Source organism: Hemicordylus capensis, chromosome 7 (genome assembly GCF_027244095.1).
Source record: "Hemicordylus capensis ecotype Gifberg chromosome 7, rHemCap1.1.pri, whole genome shotgun sequence".
NCBI lineage: Eukaryota > Metazoa > Chordata > Lepidosauria > Squamata > Cordylidae > Hemicordylus > Hemicordylus capensis.
The window spans coordinates 25366805-25388044 of record NC_069663.1 but is presented as its reverse complement, the minus strand read 5'-3'; the positions used below and the strand labels follow the sequence as shown (position 1 = coordinate 25388044).

At 50.7% G+C, this 21240-nt stretch overlaps 2 protein-coding genes across 5 annotated transcripts in view; one reads left to right on the top strand and one right to left on the bottom strand.

Annotated features, from left to right (window-relative positions):
- Nucleotides 1-13114, top strand: part of EXOSC5 (exosome component 5) — a 38468-nt gene extending 25354 nt beyond the window's left edge. Inside the window, exons 7-8 of one of the 3 annotated variants that reach the window (XR_008310709.1) lie at nucleotides 10564-10910; nucleotides 11499-13114. The gene's annotated coding sequence lies outside the window, so the exon portion shown is untranslated. Of the gene's footprint in view, nucleotides 1-7315; nucleotides 8615-10563 lie in introns of those variants that run through there. The other 2 variants (XR_008310708.1, XR_008310710.1) reach the window with 2 other exon arrangements.
- TMEM91 (transmembrane protein 91) lies at nucleotides 1281-19963 on the bottom strand. 2 transcript variants are annotated; one of them, XM_053267110.1, is made up of 4 exons: nucleotides 19399-19963; nucleotides 6603-7095; nucleotides 5514-5657; nucleotides 1281-3423 (listed from the first exon to the last, which is right to left on the bottom strand). In XM_053267110.1, exons 2-4 carry the CDS (start codon nucleotides 7011-7013, stop codon nucleotides 3265-3267), a joined length of 714 nt encoding a protein of 237 aa, XP_053123085.1. In that variant the 5' UTR covers nucleotides 7014-7095; nucleotides 19399-19963; the 3' UTR covers nucleotides 1281-3264. The 2 variants fall into 2 exon arrangements, with proteins under 2 accessions (XP_053123085.1, XP_053123086.1); XM_053267111.1 differs by lacking the exon at nucleotides 19399-19963 and having other exon boundaries at nucleotides 6603-7360.
- Between the last annotated feature and the right edge of the window lie 1277 nt (nucleotides 19964-21240).

Genomic DNA, 21240 nt, shown 5'->3' with positions numbered 1-21240 from the left:
GTTGTGGGCTGGGGATGATGGGATTTGTAGATTCATGGAGGCAAGGCTACAGCATCTGGGGCTCTTTAGTTTAATTTCTCTCTCCTTTTCCCTCAATCCTAGAACCAGGGGTCATTCCATGAAACTGAAGGTCAGGAAATTTAGGATTGGCAAAAGAAAGTACTTTTTCACACAGCTCATAATTAATCTATGGAATTCTCTGCCACAGGATGTGGTGATGGCCACCAGCTTGGATAGATTTTAAAGGGGCTTGGGCAAATTCATGGTGGACAGGTCTATCAATGGCTACTAGTCTGGTGTCTAGGCCACCTCCAGCCATAGAGGCACGATGCCTCTCAACACCAGTTGCAAGGGGGTGCATGCAGCGGGAGGGAGGGCAGGCCCTCACCTCTTGCTTGTGGGCTTTCCAGGGGCATCTGGTAGGCCACTGTGTGAAACAGGATGCTGGATCTTGTAGGCCTTGGGCCTGATAGGAACATAGGAAGATGCCATGTATTGAGTCACACCATTGATCTATCTAGCTCAGTATTGTCTTCACAGACGGGCAGTGGCTTCTCCAAGGTTGCAGCAGGCAGGAATCTCTCTCAGCCCTATCTTGGAGATGCTGCCAGGGAGGGAACTTGGAACCTTCTTCTCTTCCCAGAGCGGCTCCATCCCCTAAGAGGGGAAGATCTTCCACTGCTCACACTTCTAGTCTCCCTTTCATATGCAACCAGGGTGGACCCTGCTTAGCTAAGGAGACAAGTCATGCTGGCTACCACAAGACCAGCTCTCCTCTCCAGTGGGGCTGTTCTTCTGATTGGTCTGATGACGATTAATACCGATGACAGACAGCTAAATGGCACTTTTCTGCACAGAAGTTGCCTGCCTCTGAATACCAGCTGCTGACGACTGGTGACAATTGATTCCCCCCGCGGGGACTTGAGATGGCTGCCTAGGACCCCTGGAGTGGCTTAGATCGAAGTGAAGCAGGGCTGAGTTCCCATGCTGTCAGGAACCTGGCAGAATGTCCCTTCTGAGTTGCCGACTTTACCCACTGCGGGGGAGAGAGATTTGAAAGGGACTGTTTACACCAGGCGTTCCAACCTTGGGTCCACAGATGATGATGGACTACAACTCCCATCACTCTCCAACACAATGACCATTGTAGTGGGGAATGATAAGAGTTGTAGTCCATCATCTGAGGACCCATGGCTGGGAACCTCCTGATTCAGACCATTTTGCATCTAGCTGAGCAATACTGATCCAAAACCGAATCGTTAAAAAAAGGAAGAAAGAAGAATGGTGCAGTGTTTTTTCTCAACCCATCCCTAAGGAGTCTCTGCTCTTGACAGGAACGAAAAGTATACAAGTCTTGACAGTGTACCAGAAAAGGGTCCCAAAGTTGAGTCTTTCTTTTCTTTTCTTTTCTTTTCTTTTCTTTTCCTTTTCTTTTCCTTTTCTTTTCTTTTCTTTTGTTTCCACCTGAGCTGAGATTAGGATGATGGTTAATGCTTTAGAAAGAAGCGGGCCAGGGACGGCGCATAAATATGTGATAAACCCCTAGAACTCTCAATAATTCATGAGAGCTTTTGAGAAGAGTGAGAGAAGAAAAGAGCATAATGGGGCTTCTTGGGGGGGGGGCAGGTGGGGAGGAGAAGACAGTGGAGGAGGATAGAAAAGCTGGGAGGGGCTTTGCTCTGAGGTCCGGTTTTCTGCAGGCAAGAGAATCAAGTGTTTACAGCTTTTCCTGGACTGTACAATGGCAGGAGGTGGGGTGGGGGGTTTGCAGGTTTGAATGCTCCCCTGTTAAATTGGCTTGCAGCATGTAGAAAAGTCGAGTGTTGAGGAGAAGGATTTCCAGCCTAGTCTTCTCCCTGATAATGCTGTCTCACTGAGGTTCTTCCCCTCCCATCGATCCAAACCCCCAGCTTGCAGCCTGAAGTAATATAGTCTAGGAAACACTTTATCATTTGAACCTAAGAAGAGCTCTGCTGGATCCAATGAAAAGGTCCACATCCTGTTTCCAGCAGTGGCCAGACGATATGTGGAAGCCTACAAGCAAGGCCTGAGGGTAGCTTCCCCCTTTCAATCATTTGTCCTCCAGCAGCTGGCATTTGCAGATATACTGCCTCTGAGTGTGGAGGTTCCATTTAGTTGCTGCTCTGTCGCCAGCCTTTGGAAAGAAGGCTGTGAGTGATTCATTCTAGCTTCTGCCTTTGAAAGCTGTCGCATACTTTGAGTCAGACCATTGGCTGAGCCAGCCTAGTGCAGACAGGCCAGCTCTGCAGCAGAACAGAGCTCTGAAAAAAGCACATGCAGGCTCTTACTCTTTGTACTGCAGTTGTAAGCTGGACTTGAGGGAGGCTGCATGTTGTCGTTGTGGGCTGGGGATGATGGGATTTGTAGTCCAGCAACATCTGGGTACCGTAGGTTGGGAACCCGTGTCCTGGAGGGCCTCTTAAAGCACCTCTGGCAGGTCTGGCCTGACTCAGAGGCCCGTGTGAAGGCACAGAGAGGGCTGTATCGCTTCAGGTGCTATTGTGGCTTTCTCAGTGCCTTTTGCATGGAAGAGTCCACGTAGTCGCTGGAGAAATGAGAGGCAGGGAACACGAGGAGGCGGCTACAGAGGCTGAGTGCATTGCTGGTTTATTGAGGGTGGGGTGGGGGCTGAGTGCATGATCCCAAACCCTGATGATTGTGGACGGGTCAGGAGGAACTCTGTATAAAAGGAGGAGTGTCAGCAAGAAACACAGTGAGCTGAAGGAGGGTTCCAAAGTGTATGTGGGAAGACAAGACGAGGAGCATCCCTTTTGCCCATAACCAGCAATCCTGCCCCCTTCCTGCTGTTGGGGGGTGGGGGACGACAACAATCCTAGACACTCAAGAATTCTGTGTTGCACCCAGCCTGGGTAAATTACCCCATGGGGGGGGGCTGGCTTCTCCCACACATGGAGGGGGGCACTGAACATGAAATGGCCTGTATCGGACTTGCAGAAACACGGAGGCCTGGGGGATGGCTCCAGTCCAGGCCCGGGGGCCCTCCCACCCCCCATTCCCTGTCCAGTTTCCTGCCTCTTGCAACCGAATGCACAAACGTTTCCTCCTTGGTCCACAGACTTGAGTTGTGGGGGGGCCGGGTTGGTGAAACCAACACCAGGAAAGACGTGCCGACTCCGTCACATCCACAGTGCCCCCCACTTCCCCTCTCCGGCCAGGGGCAGGGGCAGGCTCTCCCTCTCTCTCTTTCTCTCTCTCTCTCCCTCTCCCGGTGACCAGGAAGCCCTAGGTTGGCGCTTTGTTGGACAGGTAGGCGATGAGGGCCACCACAGCTCCGATGTAGGTGCAGATGCCAAGGATGATGGACAAGACCGCCAATGCAAAGGTCTGGCGAGAGGCCGTCCACGCCCTTGGGTAATCCCCCTTTGCTGATGCCTTGTTGGTCTGTGTGGAGAGAGGAGTGGAAGGAAGGCAGTCAGTTGCATTTTGAAAGAACGGCAATAACCAGTAGTGGTTAGAGTGCTGGGCTAGGACCGGGGAGCCCCGAGTTCAAATCCCCATTCAGCCATGAGACTTGCTGGGTGACTCTGGGCCAGTCACTTCTCTTTCTCAGCCTAATCTACTTTGCAGGGTTGTTGGTAGGAGAAACAAGTATGTAGTACACCGCTCTGGGCTCCTTGCAGGAAGAGCGGGATAGAAGATGTCATAAATAAATAAATGGTAGGCATAGGGCAGGGTTTTTCAAACCACATTGTGGGTGAGGGTGATGGGCATTGTAGCCCGTCGTCATCTGGGGAGCCCCAGATTGAGAAACCCTGGCAGAGGGTTCTTGGAAATGTTTGCCTCCGTTCCAGAAAAAGCTGCTGTGGTTATTTATTGAGGAGCTTAATATTGCATGTTAAGCATCTCTGTGTATGCGTAGAGCTTATCTTTGGTATTATTTCATATAGTGTCAAGCTGAGCCTGCTACTGGAGAAGCGTGCGGGGGTGGGGGGGAGGGGGCTGAGCCTAGTTCTGGAGAAGGGGAGGAATTGCCCCACAGCCAAGCCCCCTCAGGGTGAATGTGGACAACCATTATTTCTGCTGTGAGCCTTTTGTGAGCATTTCTGAATGACAAACTGCTTCAATTGCTCATGTGTTTCCTTTTTTGTGTAGGAAAACTCATAAAAACCAAGGTGTGTAGACTGTGGCGGGTGACCATCCCACACGAGTCCCTGTGCATTCTGGCAGATCTGTCCCGGATTGAATTCCTGGCTGGCTCAGACGTCGATCAGATTCACTGAGAGAGGGCACATGGTGCTTTGGTGTAAACCAGGGCTTCTCAACTTTGGCCCCCTGATGTTGTCGGACTACAACTCCCCTAATTCCCAAAGGCCATCGTAGCCAAGGGTCACGGGAGTCGTGGTCCAGCAACATCAGGGGATCCAAAGTTAAGCCACTGGTTTACGTGGTTAGGTCTGAATCTTAACCCAAGTTCAAATCACTGCTTGGTCTAGGAGGCCAACTGGACGGGTCCCAGAGTGAGTCTGCACTTCCGCGCAGCCTGTCTCACTAGGCTGATGTCGGGACACGATGCAATACTGAGCAACTTGAAAGAAAAGCCGTATAAACACGTAACAGACACGCCACCCTTTGTTGTTAAACTAACATATACGGAGGTAGAGATACCCCAAAGGCAACACACAGGCCTGAGGCCAGCAGCCCTCCACCTGCTGCGTCGGGACTGGCATCCTCCATGCCTCCGTTCCGCCATTTGCCGCTCAGCCCCCCTAACTTGTCAGAATCTGGGAGGGAACAGGCAAAGGAGCTCCCAAATTTAGCTTTTAGGGGGAGGATAGGCATTGATTTATTATGTTAGGGAATAAACTGCCTGTTTGTGCCATAGTTCCTTCAGAGAGGAAACCGTTTTCATCGGCTGTTGGGAGTATGTATTTAAGTCCTGCATTTTGTTATTAGCCACCTGGGCTGGGTTGTGAGGGAAGCTGGGATATATTATTTATTATTTACATTTTATATCGCGCTCTTCCTCCAAGGAGCCCAGAGCGGTGTACTACATACTTGAGTTTCTCTTTCACAACAACCCTGTGAAGTAGGTTAGGCTGAGAGAGAAGTGACTGGCCCAGAGTCACCCACCAAGTCTCATGGCTGAATGGGGATTTGAACTTGGGTCTCCCCGGACCTAGTCCAGCACTCTAACCACTGTATATATAAAACAAACAAGAACTGCTCCAGGGAGCAGTTTTGCCTACACTTTGCCTACAGAGCTCAGGGTGACGTACATAGCAGTCTTAGCCTTTGTCTGCACAACAACCCTGTGAGGTAGGCTAGCTTGAGAGTGAGTGAGTGACTGATCTGAGGTTTGTGGCTGAGTGAGGTCTTGAATCCAAGTCCTCCTGGTCCCAGATCTAACCACGACCCCACAATCTCTCCCAATTCCCCCAGCTTGTGTCTTCAGCCCTGCCCTCGGCCCCAGTGCCCGCCCAGCCCAAGAATGCCTTCCCTGATTCCCTGTCCTCCCCATCCGTGGTGCCCACCTTTTGGGACAGGTAGAAGGCAGCAATGCCCAGTGGCCAGAAGCAGCACAGCATGGAGAAGACAGCCAGGCCCAGATAATCCTGAGGCAGCAGCATGGAGAAGCTGCTCTCGCTCTCTGTGTCGCTGTCGCTTGAGGAGTCGTTCTGGGAAGAGAAGTGGAGAGTGAGGGCTAACTTCCGACCTCCAGGCAGAGGCCCCCAAACGAGTGCATTTTACACACCCCTTAATCATCACATCCTGCTTTGGAGCTGTGCTAATACTTAAACCCAGGAGTGTGTGCGTGCATGCGCTCCGGCAATTCAACGGAGCAAGGGAGGCAGATCTGAAACAGCCAATTCCATCTCAAGAGTTCTGGCTTTTGAGTGGTTTTTTCCCTAGCGCTCTGCAGGAAGAAACACTTGGAGCCGTTTCCACCAAAGAATCAAAAACCTCACGACTGAACAATGCAGGGAGTTGGTTTCGGTGTCCTGCCAGGCTTCCTGCCCCTTGCTCCCTTACAGAGCAGCGGAACAGACAGGGACTGTAAAGGGAGAGCAGGGAGGTGGAGAGATTTAAACATAAGGACTAGAAACTTGATGGGAAATGTGACCAGGAGCCATGCAAGCACTGGGCTGGAAGAGAAGGATCTTCTTCCTGGGGTGGGCTTCTCTCAGTCCCCTCAGAACAACAGCAGAACCGCCCTGAGCCATTTTGGAAGGGCGGTATAAAAATCAAATAATTAAATGAATAAAATTAAAACTTGGCAAGGGTGGGGGCCAGGAAATATATATGCAGCAAGGTTTTCCGCAGGCTGGGTGGCGTTTGCGATCTTGGCCAAATGGGTAGTCTGGATCACTTCATGGAGGTCAATCAAAGGCTACTAGTCAGAGGGCTATAGGCCACCTCCAGCCTCAAAGGCACGATGCCTCTCAATACCAGTTGCAGGGGAGCAGCAACAGCAGGAGAGAGGGCATGCACATACCTCTTGCCTTTGGGCGCCCCAGAGGCATCTAGTGGGCCACTGTGTGAAACAGGATGCTGGACTAGATGGGCTTTCTTGGGCCTGATCCAGCAGGGCTCTTCTTACATTCTTATGGCCCAGCACTTACCTCTAGGTCTGGCAGCTCTGTGTCGCCCACTTCATAGCAGACAGTGTGAATGTCCTTCTCGAGAGGCACCTTCCGGGGCAGCTCTCCTGCCTCCTTGCTGTCCCCAAAGGCGGTTTCAATATAATCTTTCTTCTTCCAACCTTGGGGATTCGTGGACTTCCACAGCTCCGGGTACAGAACTGGTTCTGGAGTACGGTACGGCTCCACCGTCCTCTGCAGGGTGCCGGGATCCAGGAGCTGGTTGGGAATGACGGAGCCCGGCTGGAGCCAGGGAAAGTTGGGCGGCAAGTGGTGGGCAAACAATCCAGAATGGTCCTGGGGGGCTGCTTGGCTCAGCATCCTGCCCTGGAGGGTCACCTTCCCAGGGGCCTTGGCCAGCAGCGGGTGCTGCAGTTCGTGGACATTCTCCATGGCGCTCGCTGGGAGGGAAGTGCTGGGTTCCTCTTCCGTCTTGCTTTCAGAGCGCCTAGAGTGGTCCCTTCACTTCAGTTGCCTTGGGGAGGAATTGAGACAAAAGGTAGGACAAGCCCTTAAGGCCCTGCATTTCTTGCAGAACATCATGCTTCTGAAGCGCTTTGAACACTTGCAAATAGCAGGCACTCTAATCTAACTGGATGGATATCTCCAACATCTGCTTCTGTGATCTAGATCTGATGCTCTAATGTGAACGTGTGTGTGTGTGTGAATAATTTCTCTTTATCTGAGGCCCACAGACTAGTGACCCATGGCTTATGGGTTCACCAGCTGAAATCTACGCAGCTCTGCAAACAATGACGTTTTAAGGAATGGCAATAAACTTCACGAAATAACGGTTATCCGTTTTTCCTTGTTCTGTTCTGTTCGGTTTTCCATCCTGAATCAAGGCCTGGTAAATGCTGTGGGATTGAATCTGTGTAAGCTTTCCCCCTCCCTACTACTCATTAGAGAGTTAGCTGCTTCTCTGGACAACCTACAAGCCACCTTCCCCGAGGCAAAGCCCAGGGAAGGAACTCCTTTATGAAGAAATTAGCTGGTGCGTGAGGCAGAGGAGGCTGAAAGTGAGTCAGTGCCAGGCAGGCACATGGGCAAAGAGCTTCCCCCGCTGCCCAAAGAGGCCCTCTCTTCAGTCACACTCTTCTCTGTTTCAGGGGTGCTCAGATTGGGGTCCCTCGGCGGGGCTGAACTACAACTCCCATCATAAACTCCCAGCACAGTGTCCAAAGGGATAACAGGAAAGCTGAAGGCCATTGTGGCAGGGAGCGATGGAAATTGTAGTCCATCAACATCTGGGGACCCAGGATTGGGAATTTTGTGGTCTTTTGGTCCCACTGTTTAAATTCTTTCTCTGTACCCTACGTATTTCTTGTAATTTATATTTGTATCCCACCCCAGACTCACCTCTCTGAGCAGCTTACAAGATATTACACAGATTTGCCTATGCCCCAACAAATATGTCTTTCAGGTGCTGTGGGACTTGGCATTTGGACTCTTCTCCACTGACTTCTTCCCTAGGGTGGAGAGTTGTGTGTCGGATTCTGCAAACTTAGGGAGCGAGATCCCAGGTGCCCAGCATTCAGTCACAGGAAGGATTTCTCCCCAAGTACAGAGTTGGTCTTTGCAGGCAGCTGTTGTAGCTGTGGCAAACAGGAGCATGTAGTTTAAGAGCATGTTGGTGCAGGGAATGGAGCTTGCTAGCATGTTGTTGTGGGCACTATTGGTGGGGAGAACATCCATGTTATTAATCATTTCGGAACAGGGCTCAGTTCAACCCCTGCTAACTTGGCAAAGAGGCACCTTTTAACGTGGTGATTCTCTTTATTTAGCAGGGGGAGAGTAACTGGCCCTCTCCACCCCCAGCACAGGACCTCCAGTGACTGTTGCTAGTGTCTATCTTAGGTTTCTTTTTACATTGTGAGCCCTTTGGGGACAGGGTTCCATCTTATTTATTTGTTATTTCTCTGTGTAAACAGCCCTGCGCCATTTTTGGAGGGGTGGTATAGAAATCGAATAAATAATAATAATAAGCACCTCAACACCATCGGGGTCACAGAAATCACCATCAGCCAGTTACAAAAAGCAGCTTTACTGGGAACAGCCTATATTCTACGATGATCCCTATAATCATAACAACAACAACGATACTGATAATAAAATTCAGCCATCCCAGGTCCTTGGGAAGGACCCAATGTCTAGATAAAACAAACCAGTCAATAACACCTGTCTGACTGTGTGAACAACAACATCATAATATGCAGGGTTGGCATTCTTCGTAAGGAGGAACATACAGCCATGTGAGTCTTCACTTGCAGTCTGAAGAAACAGATTTTATCTGTAGTCTGTTGTTTGTGAAAACAGGGCCTACATCAACACATTTTGCTAGACTAGTTTGTGAAGGTAGAGAATCAATTTGATCAGAAACTGGTTGATGTACTAGAACGATAACAGATTTTTGAATATGTCGATCCATATGCCATGTTTACAACACTGCAATGAAATGTTGGTTTATTTATAAAACCATACATTTTTTTCGGGAGGGTAGAACCAGGTTAAATTAAGCCCTGAGACTTTACATATGGTAGCAAGTGAATTTAGAAGAACATTTGGTGAAAATTAGGTGTTGCAAGAGCGATAAGGGACAGAGTTTAAACACATTAGGTTCCAGTGGGAGAGATTTCAGAGGTTTTTCTGGGGATGTGCAGGATAAATCTATTTGCTCTTTGTGGTTCATTAGAATTGACTGCTTCCCCCTCCTGCAACCCCCCCCCCCACCCGGTGCCTTACACACAAGCCCTACAGCAGTTACTGAAATGGAACAGGAGTTGGCACTCTTAGATGGCTCATTGCCACAATGCAATTGCAGTCACTGGACACAAACAGGCATTTGGGGCTTTTTTATTCCGGTCAGGGCCTCTGCCAGTTCGGAAAGCCATGCACCGTGAAATCTGGTGCAGCCACATGGGGTTTCCTAGGCAGAGAGGGAGAGCCGAGCTGAACATGTGCAGCCGCTCATGCATTTCATGGATGTGCACGGTAGAAATTCAGCACTGTCTTTATCGAGAGGCGGGTGTTGCATTTATAGGTGGCATGGACACATTTGTGTGTGTTTTCCCCAATTTGCTACTATAGATCGTTAACTTCTGGAGATTTCATCACAGAACTGGATTTATGTAACTTAAGTTATGTAACTAGTGGCTGATTGGCCACATGTGACGTGGTCCATGGCAGCAATGAGAAAAGAGAACACCAGAAACCATGTTGATTGATCCTTTGGGGGATTTCCTCCACCGTGGTCTCAGCGTGACAACAATCTTGGGAATTCTGGGTTCACCTAGCCCCTTCCAGATTCTTGGCATAAGGTTCTTCTCCCTATCAGCAATTGTTGCATTTACCACAAAGGGTGAGCCATACAATGGAGTCTAATGCCACCACACTTTCAACAAGCTTGGCTTTTTTGTTTTGTATGTTGTTGAAAATGTGGGAGCTCCTCATAAGGTGAACCCGCTCAGGCACACCAACACGCATAGGAATGCAATCCAGATGGGATCTTCAGGGTTCAATAAGTATGGAAGCTCTGGGAAGTTCTAGAACATCCCTCCTTGCCAGGCCTATTCAATTTTGGCCCTCCTGCAGATGTTGGCCTTCAACTCTCATAATCCCTGACAATTGGCTACTGGTTGGGGATTATGGGAGCTGTAGTCAAAAACAGCTGGGGGGCCAAGACTGAGCAGCCCTCCTACACGCCCCTTTCCCTGCAAAGGTTTCTGAAGCCCTGATTGGCTGCCACATCCAGTTTTCTGATTGGTTGGGAGCACTATTATAAGCTTATCCTTGGCCAAAGCAGCTCCAGTTCAGTTTGAGTTGTGTCCTGCTGCTAACAAGCCAGACCTGTTGGAGTTGGTTTCCCCAGTCTTCTGCTCCCATCTTCCTTGGCCTGCTCTTTGTCTCTCAGACACTGACCCCCGCTATTCCTTAATGCCTTTAGACATTGTCTCACCCCTGAAACCAGAACAGAAGATATCAGCCAAGGTCCACAAAGCCGTTGGGTTCCAACCTGTTGACCAGGATTTTGACCATTTTCTCTAGATTGGGGGTTCCCAACCTCTGGTTCTCAGAAGTTCTTGGACTATAACTCCCATCATCCAAAGACATAGGACATTGTGGCTGGGAATGATGAATATTGAAATCCAAAAACATCTGGGGGTGTCCAGGCAATGCAGACTTGTGCAGAAGGTATCATATAGGAGCTCTGAAAATTACTCTAGTGGAGATAAAAAGCAGCTGTCTGGATTCATACTTGGTCTTCATGGAAGCTAATGTGGGATTTCACAGGTAAGAAGGAACAGCTTTTGTGGACTGTTGAGAATAAAAGCCATTCTGGGGTGGGGTTTTGACCTACAGCAGCAGTTTCCACAGGGTGTGTGCACACACATGAGCATGCATATGCGCTTACATCCAGTCCCAGTCCCAAACCTTCACTGTATTTTGCCTGACAAATAGTTCTGTGTAACTGAAAATGTGGCACAATTCTATCTATACCAACTCAAGATTAAGGCATCACCTTACCTATTTTCTGTTTCACTTTCCATGGGGAAAAGCAGAGGAGCTTTAAAGACATGGGGCCCAATCCCAAACAGATGTAAATTATCCAGTTGCAGGGGAGTAACAGCAGGAGAGAGGGCATGCCCTCAACTCCTGCCTGTGGGCTCCCAAGAGGCACCTGGTGGGCCACTGTGTGAAACAGGATGCTGGACTAGGTGGGCCTCCTTGGGCCTGATCCAGCAGGGCTGTTCTTATCCCAAAGGGCAAAGAATGCCTAGAGTGTCAAACTGACCTGTATTCCACAGTCCACAAAAAGAAACATATCTTCTCCTCCCCACCCCCTGGCAATATTAAACAGTTTCTCTTTTATTTGACTAGCACAAACAATCAAGCAATTGCGGCTGACAAGTCTCTGGTGGAAATTTGCGTCATCCCACATGTCAGAAAGTGGCGGGGGACGTCTATTGCCTGATCCTGCATCATGTGTGTATATAACATTGTGAATGCCAGGTTGCCTGATGAGTTTTTTTGTGTGTGGACAAAAAAACCTAATCTTGCTTTAAAATATTCATGTGGCAGAGGGAAGGAAGCTTCTGCTGATAGCTGATTCCCTTCAATATGTGCCGATTTCAAATAGCCTTGCATTGGCACTGTGTTTTCAAAAAGTTAGTTCAATTGTATTCCTTTTAGGGCAGGCAATTAAAAGCCCAGGTGGACAAGAGTCCTTGTTTTTGTATCCTTTACAGAGGCGTAACTAGGGAAAACGGCGCCCGGGGCAAGCACTGAAATGGTGCCCCGCGCCCCCCCCCCGTGCCCCCCCAACATACTACATTATACTTAGGTTTTTCCTCACAAGCGCCCGCCGCCGCCACCAAGCCAGGCCACTGACTGGCCGCCAGGCGCCAGCAAAGCAATGGGGGGGCCCGCAGGCGGCGCGGAAGGGACCGCTCGTGGGGAAGGGGGCACCGATGCGCTCCCTTGACTGCTGCAGCACTGCTGCACTGAGCAGGAAACATTTGTATTAACAAAAAAAAATTTAAAAATTTTTTTTAAAAAATTGGTCATGGCGGCGCCCCCCACGTGACCAGAAAAGATGGCGCCCGGGGCACGTGCCCCCCCTGCCCCCCCTATAGTTATGCCTCTGATCCTTTAATAATGTCTGCTAGTTAACTTGATCAATTTTCAGAGCCGGGTGTGGTCCCTGATTGCAGCCCTGAGCATGTGCAGAGTGGGCAGGGCCAGAAGCAAAGTTGTGCTTTAAAAAAAAAACACCCCAAAATGTAAATGGAGACAGGGTCAGGAGGTGTCTTTGTGATGACTTCCCTCCTCCTCATAGCTTGAAGTAACAGGGTTTTTCAAAATGTTAATACTATGGGAAAGGACGACTCCAAGCGGAAGTGATGCTCCTGCAAAAATATTTCCCACTCCCCATCCACCAGACAGGAACTTTACATCAAGGACATATTATCGTCCTGTAGCTTAAACTGATTCTTGTAATAGGCCTCCATTGTTTAAAGAAGCCTCATTCACTCACTCACTCACTCTCTCCTAGAACAGGCGGCACAAGGCAGTTTAGCCAAGTTGGTAGAAGACTCATTAATTACACTACCTTAATTATATTGATTGCCTTTCCTCCAGGAGTATTTAATGTATCGCAGAATCCTCGCTCCCTTGATAATATCCTTTGCCACCCCTTTGCTCCCCCAAATTAGTTCTGTCCTGAAGGTGGGACAAATCCAAAATGCAGCCTTTTAAAACAGAATGCTTCATTTACTCACTGAAGGGCTATAAATCGCATCAAGCATTTGGAGCATAACAAGTTTGTTGGTTGCCTTTTTACGATGCACAATACTATGATTTATCGAATGGTAACCCTATTTTATTTTTTACGGCTTTGTCGTTGTTATTACTACTTATGGCCTTGGTAAATAAATTAATCTTTGCCGCTCTCCTGGTGCCTTCTCCAGCTCAGCGGCTGAGATCCCATTCTCTTGTTTTATAGTTTGCTGGGTGTTGCTTCCCTCGACCCCGGCTTTCTAAGGAAATTTCTCTCTGTCTTGCTTCGGCTTGAGACAGGAGAAGATGGAGAGGAAGGATGAAGAAGGCTCACTTGTAGGAACTGCATGAAACAGAGAGGCAAAACTACTCTCTCTCTCTCTCACACACACACACACACACACACACGGAATGCCATGGGGGAGACCGTGGTCTTTCAAGGGGGTGAAATATTGGGCACGCAAGCAGTGAGGTGAAGCTAACCTCTCCAGTGCCAAGGAACAAGTCCACCCAGGTGTCGTCAAAGATGTCCCCCTTGTGCGTATGCAGCAAACGCACATTGGCATCCGAACCTTGCAGCGATGTTTGGCAGGATCCACTTTGACGTGCAAAACCTGCAGTGTGTCTCGCTCTTGCCAACATCTATAGAATTGGTTTTGTTTAAACCAAGAGGGGAACCAATGGAGGCTACTGGAGGAGCACTGACCCCGCAACAGCGAGCTCTGCCAGCAGTGGGGCCCAGGTATCTGGGTTCTTCACCCTAGGCCAGGCCGACCCAGGCAGTCCAAGTCCAGCTGAAACCAGGAGGAACACAACAGGCCGGCAGGGTACGAGAACCGCCCCACCTGAGTAGGAGAGATTTTCAGTCGTGTGTTCGCAAGAGACGGGGAGAATGCTAGTGTGCGAGGCTGGGTCTGGGTGTACTCCCAGATTCCGTCCCTGGCTTTTGACTGAGGGAGGAAGAAAAGCTGTCCGACCCAGCTGTCACTTTGCACATGCTCATTCTCCCCACCTCCCACCTTCATGCTTGCAAACAGACGGACTGTTAACTGGGAGTGCACCCAGCTCTCCTGCCAGGCTGGGCATTTCTCCTACCCTGCCGGCAGTTGTGTGAACTAGCCTCATCTCTCCCCTCCTGGGGACAACAGGGTCTGAGATGCGGAGGCCAATGCCCCACCTGCCCCCTTCCTAGACTGCAGCCCATTTCCCGAGCGCCCCATATATGCAGAGGGGCCCCTTGGCTTGCGTGACGCAGGAGACGTGGTGCCATGATGTGGGGAAACCTTTGGAGGGGTGTGAGGAGGAGCCCAGTTCTTCCATGTTGTGCCTCAGATGCAGTGGTCTGTCCCATGACAGCCCCTTCGCTTGATGACTGGAACATGATTCTCTTGGTGACTGGAAAAACCCTCAGAGCAAAAACGCCATCATTCCCTCTACCCACGAATATGCAGGCTGTGGGTGACGGCTGCGATGAATCAACACTAAGGGAGGAAAATATTTCCATCGCCACCTCTCTGTCCTCTAAAACCCATCTCCGTTCCTGCTGTTGGACCCGGGACCCAGTACCGTCTTGGGTACTGTATGTAGGATGGGGAGGCCTGTGAGTGCTAACTACTAGGCACTGCTTCCCTCCCACAAGTGGGGACAAAGCCCAGCAGGAGGAGGCATCCTTCCCCCAGGCACTTTCCCAGCCTGTATCTCCTCCTCTTCTCCCCCATAAACACACATGCTACGTTCTTCTGAACACAGTCAGTTAAATGAGATCCGAGTGTCTTCGCGCGTGAATCTTGCTCTCTTCTCTCCGGAATTGTAGAATGACTGGAATTATTTTGTGGGGGAGGAGGGGGAGAGCAAATCTCTTGAGATCTTGGCCCTGGTTGTGCTTGCATGGCAGTGCCAACGGATGCCCGTGATTCACCACCACTCCCAAAACTTGGGCGGCACAGCATGATCTAAAATAGAACCAGCTTTTTGCTTTATCTCTATTCCCCAGCTCAGTTTGATGGTGAAGGAAGGGGTGGGGTGGAGAAGGAAATCGAGGGGATTCGCCTCCTTAGCAGGCAAAAGCATGCAGCTCCTCCAAAGCATGCAACTGCACTTTTAAATGTAAAGGGGTCAGAATTTCGGCAATAGAAATGATAAACACTGATGCTTAAGCAGATTGCACACTAAGTGTGTATCTCACCCAGGGTTATTTCCAACAAGGGTCAGGCAGATGCCACACAAGCAGGGCCTGAAGGCAACGACTCTCCCCTTTGGCTTGCTCCCTGCATCTGCTATTCAGAGGTAGACTACCTCTGAGCATGGAGGTTCCATTTAGCTGTAACAGTTTGCTGTAGGCTCACCAGGCACTTAACTTGCATTATCCCAATAAGGCTGCAGTCCTAAGCACTGGGAGAAAGTCCCCCTGAATGGCTGGACTTGCTTCTGAGTAGACGAGGTTAGGGTTGCACTGTGCTGCTTATAACAGCCCTGCAAAGTGGGCCAGTGTGGTGTGGCAGATTTTGAGGTGGGGGGAAGGCAAGGCTGAGAAACCCGGGGCTTGCCGTGAAATTTGAATGGAAGCCTCATGTTCAGCCACTATAATAGTTTTTGTTTTGTTTATATACAATCCTTCAACAAAAGTTCTCAAAGCAGTTTACAGAGCAAAACGAAACAGAAGACAATCCCCTGTCTCAAAGGGGCATAAAGGTAGTCAAGCATTTCTCCACTGTGCCATTTAAGGTGCAAAGGGGCTTACAGTCTTACAAAACAAAGGGTGCACCAGAGACAGCCCCAGGGAGGCTGTCAACATAAGGCCCCGGGGCCTGGATTTGGCCCACAGGGACTATTTCACTGGCCCCCAGGTATCCTGCAGCAACACAAGAGCTGGAAACTGCCTTATAGCACCAGCCTAGGCCTGTTTTCTCAGAAATATGTTCCATGGTGTCCCCAGTGAGACTTACTCCCATGTAAGCATGCCTAGGATTGCAGCCTGAAAAGCATTTGTTTGGGGCTGGCGTGCACTCCAGGGGCCCCACTGATTGAGCAGGGACAGGACCTATTTTTCTGGCCACTAGCTTTGGTTGAAGCTATGGATCCATTGGCAGGGGGAATCGCTCCACAAGTAACGAATAATATTTTTAATTTTGATGTAATGTGCTAAAAATTGACCTCAGCCCCTGCATGTCAAGTGGTGGGTGGTTCCGGCCCATTAGGGCATTTGAGTTGTGCAACCCTGAGTTAGAGGGACCAAGAGTCACAGAGTGGATTGAGGCCAGCCTAATCTTTATATTATGTTTCCCCTAAGGGCAGGTATATGGCTTCTATTTTACAGAATGATTTCCAGGGAACTATGACTTCTGTTTAATAGGAAAATGTGCCACTGTGGCTGTGGAAGATGGTGAGAGATAGAATCCAGCAATATTTGGGGAGCCAAGGTTTGGTTTTCCATATGTGCAAAATGGTGGCAGTGACCTTATTTTCTAGGGATTTCCTCCAGTCCAAAACATGCATTTCTATAGCTGAGAGCCTTCTTGTGGACTTGCAACAAAACAACCACCCGTGTACAACCCTTCACGGGCAATGTGGCCTCCTTGCAGCTGTTGTGAGGCTAATATTGGCTGGTGCGTGTTGAGGCTTGCAAAGCCAGAGGCCTGAGTGAGAAGTCACTTGCTTGGGTTGCCTGCTGCAGGACCAGGTTTCGGGGTAGGTAGCCACTTGGGGCACTGGGCATTTGTGTGGTTTTTAGATTTTGTTAGAGGGAAGGGAACAAATGTGTTTTTCTTTGCTTATTTATGCAAGAACCAACACAGATTTACAGATCTCTGTGTGTGTAAACTGAGTCTTATGTGACAGGGGGAAACTGTGCTTGTGATTGTCCTTCAGAGTCACGGAAGGGGCTAAAATTGCGATAAATGTAAATAAGGGATGTAGACATCAATCAAAGGAAAGGGGGGCACCAAAGGTTCCTCTTGCCTGGGACGCTCTTTGCTCTAGCGTCATGGATGCCTGGTGGTGACTCTAAAATGGAGCGTTTCTAGCCACGATTTTTGACTGTTGAGTTGCAGTTGGCTTGGTTGTGGTGGGACTCTGGATGAAGGAAGGATGTACTGTAACCCACCTGGAGGTCTCTGTGTGCGTGGGCGGCGGGGGAGAGAATTTGTGAGTCATCCCAATCCACTTTCCCAAGATGCTAAATCAGATTTTTGAGTTTCTGGGTTGTTTCATCATTTGAATTTCTTTCTTTTATCCTATGCTTGCCTAATGGCAATACTGATCATTTGTCAGCCAAAGTGTGTGTGTGTGTGTGTGTGTGTGTTTCTCTCTCCTGCCTGTTGCTAGTGAGGGAGAACAAATAAAGCAAGCATTTTAAATTAAGCAGCCGTGGAGTGCAAAAGTGTAGAATGGCTTTTAAGCCAGTGCTCAATTCTGGCACTGGCAGGAGAGAAAGCCAGAAACTCTGCATCAGATTAAAATCTGATGAGGGGCTTTTCACACGTGGCACTGCAACACACCTTGATTTCCTGTGGAGTGTACCTCTGCCAGTGTTCCTGGATGGGGCACACGGTTTCAAACACCAGCCTGGCACATTTGCACATTGCAAAAATGTCATGTGTGCAGAGGGTCTGTAAGATGGTAGATTTTTTAATCTATCTGGTCAGAGATTGGGATGGTTATTATCACACACACACCCCCGATCAGTACAATAGCTATCACATAAAGCTGTAAAAAACACGCAATACACGTTTTCCATGCAAATAGCACTAGATCAGAGCATGCAATTGGTGAGACTGGAAGACATTTGCAACTCCCTCTGTTTACACCTGTAATGTGCTGAGCCTCTCTCATGAATGTTGTGTGTCATGTATGAATATGCTTAGTGCAAAAGATACACTGAGTGTACATTTTGGGTAATGGAGTTGCAGATGGATTCCAGGCCAAACAGATTTTTAAACCCTGCATGCTAAAAACACCCAGATCAGTCAGTCCTTAAGGGGGTTGATATTTCTACGCAGCCAGTATAAAAGTAATGCTTCATACAACCTGCAATTATCTTACAAAATTCACTGCCACAAGATTTGACACTTGGTTTTAGATGGGTTTAAAATGAGATTAGGAGAATTCAGGGAGACGGAGAAGTCTAGCGACAGCAGTTCTTAACCACAGTAGTTTAGGGGAACCTCCATGTAGAAAGGTAGTATATCTGAACACCAGGTATAGTGGTAGAGCTGTGGTTTTCATGCCCTGCCTGTGAGCATCCAAGAAGCACCTGTCTGGCAACCAAACACCACCAGACAGAACATATCTTTGATGTTCTTATAGAAATTCTCCCCACACACATAATACACATGCACACATATATTAAGACAGCAAAGGACCATGGCCCCCAAATTCCATTCCACCATATTTAGTCTTTTTAATGCCCTCTTCCTCATTAGCCTAGGAGTCCTTGTTTTAGTCCTCTATTCCTTTTTCCAGGACGCGGAAAGGAATTCTGGCCTCTGCCTCCTCCTGCCGCAGCGACTGGCAGACCTGGGGTCCCTCAAAGGGGTTAATTCCTGGCAGGCTATTCCAACACATTGGTTTTTCTTTTCTTTTCTCTTTTCCTGCCTGTTTTCAACTCTGCTTTGCTCCCACACGAAAGAAGGAAGAGAGAGGAAAGGGCGACCCAGCGGGGGTGACTAGCCCTCCCCCTCCAACCCACACACCTGCTGGAGACAGAGGGGCATAAGACTGGGGAGCGATAAATCATTGCATTGGGAAGGTGGCTATTTGGAGTCTGGGTGGGTGGGAGAGAGCGCTGCAAGAGTGCAAGCCTGGGAAAGGGGCACCCTCTTGCCTTTCCTGAGTGGACATCGGCAACCTCTATACACACACACAGTGCTGTGGCCACAACAGCCCAGTCCTTGGCGACACGAAGAGCTTCTCAGGTCTCCCTCCCTGCCCCAAGACTAGATGGGGTAGGGGGCAATCCACGACCCTGCTGGTTCCAACTGGGAAGTGGCTTTGGGGTGCTCTACACGGTCTTGAATGGGGACCCAGCGCAGGGGGAGCCGTGCTCTGCTCTCCTCCTGTGCGCACCAGCGTGGGGACCCAGCGCAGCTTCTTCCAAGCCCTGCCCTGAGTTGCTCTGGCTGCCAACAAATCTCCTCTTGCTGCTGATGCCGAGCTTAAGGGAATCCGTTATCTCGTTAATTACAACCCCCACCCCCCACCCCAACTAGCTCACGACGGCCCAGAGCCGTCTCGGTGAGACCTCGGATTAGAACTGAGATCGCCCTGAGCGCGGGGGGGGGGGGCGCAGAGTTGAGGCGCCAGCCAAGCGAGTGGTGGATGGGGCAACATTCAGGGGGGATCCGCAGGTGGTGATGGGGGGGGGCGCAGAACCGGCATGAGAGGAGTCCGTGGGCTGGACCGGCGCTTCACCTGAAGACTCCGGGTGGTGGTGCTGTGTGTGGGGTGGGGTGGGGTGCGGGGGGGGGCTCTTTGGCATGGCCAAGTCTCGGCCAGGGAGGCTTACCGCTCACTGCCAGCATCCCCTCGGCTTGAAGCACCTGTTCGCTGCCACCCAGACCACCGCGGCCGGCCCGCTTCCGTCGGCAAAGGTGGGTCATCATCGCGGCTGCCCTGCTGGGAGGCGGCGGCGGAGGAGGAGACGGAGAAAAGTTCTCTTGGTTCACCGACCCCCGCCGGACGGGCGAAGGCTCCTCAGACGCCCCGGTGGGCAGCCCTCTCGGGCGGTCGCCTCGCCACGCGCAGCAACGAGGAGGAGGAGGAGGAAGAGGGAGAAGAGAAGAGACGAGCGGGCTGCTGCTGCTGCTGCTGCTGCTGCTGCTTTCTCCCCAGCGCTGGCCCCGACTCGGCAGCATCCAGGAGGACCCGTCGCGGCGGGAGGAGGGGGGGGAGGAGGGGGAGGAGAAGCCGAGCGACAGCCAGCCCCCGTGGCTCGCAGCAGCAGCAGCAGCAGCAGCAGCAGGCGCCGCGCCAAGGGGCCGTCGTCCGCCGCCGGGGGTCGCGCTCGAGCCGTCGTCTCGCAAGCGCGGCTGCTGCTGCTGCTGCTGCTGCCCTCCGACCGGCGCGCGTAGCAGTAGCAGCTGTGCGCCTGCTGCTGCTGCCAAGATGCGGCGCTGGCATCGGGGGGGGGCGGGGGCGGGGGCGTCTCCTCCTCCTCCCCCTCCTCTCCCCCCACCCCCAGATCTGAGCGGAGTGGGGAGGGGAGGGGAGGGGCTGCGAGCCCACCGCAGATGCCTCGGAGCGGAGCGGCTGGGGGGGGCGGGAGGGCCGCCGCCGCAGGGATGGAGTAGGAGCCGCAAGCTCGCCGCCCGCGCGGGGGCTGGAAAGGAACGGGCCCTCCTTCCAGTGACTGTTGCCGGTGTCTGTCTGGTGTTTCTTTGTAGCTCGTGAGCCCTTCGGCAGGTCCAGCCATCAGCATAATAAACATGTCTGCATATGCAGAGAGTCCGTATGTCTGCATAGTGCTCTTTTCTTGTTGCAGTCAGGCATTACAATAACCCTGCAAGGCAGGCTTCTTTTCTTTTCCCCATATCGCTGAGACAGAGAGATACGAGCCACCTCATGCATTTGTGGCTGAGATGAACCGAGGAGTGCCCAGCTCCCCTTCCTCACCTCTTCGCCATACCCCATAGAAACACAGTTGTGTAGAGCATGTGCAGAGGAAAAGTGCCCTTCCCATAAGTATCCTCATGTTGGACCCGCATGTCTCTGTTTCTACAAGGAATATCTATCTGCCAAGCAGAGGCGTAACTAGGGAAAACGGCGCCCGGGGCAAGCACTGAAACTGTGCCCCTCCCCATCGTGCCCCCCCCGCCGCCCCCCAACATACATCTGACTGACACACATGTGTTTTTTCCTCACAACAACCCTGTGAAGTTGGCCTGTATCTCAAACATCAGAATTATGATGCAATGATGATACATACTACATTAGGTTTTTCCTCACAACAACCCTGTGGAGTTGGCTTGTATCTCAAACATCAGAATTATGATGCAATGATGATGATTATGATTATGATGCCCTTCCTTCACGCCCTGGTTCTGTTCCTGACTTTCCCTTGTGAGTGACTGTATTTTAACAAACCGAAAACCAAGGACTCCAGAGTAATTCGAGGGACTAGGGTGATAGTGCTAAAGACTCCTTATTCATGCCATCCTTTTTAATCCACTTTTTGAGCCACTTTTTGGCGCCCCCCCCATGTGGCCCACCAGGGTGGCGCCCGGGGCACATGCCCCCCCTGCCCCCCCTATAGTTACGCCCCTGCTGCCAAGGGAGTTTGGCAGAACTGGGGACTTTGGGGGTAAAACGGCCACAATGGAAATGAAGGCAGGTGGGTTTCCATCGTGGG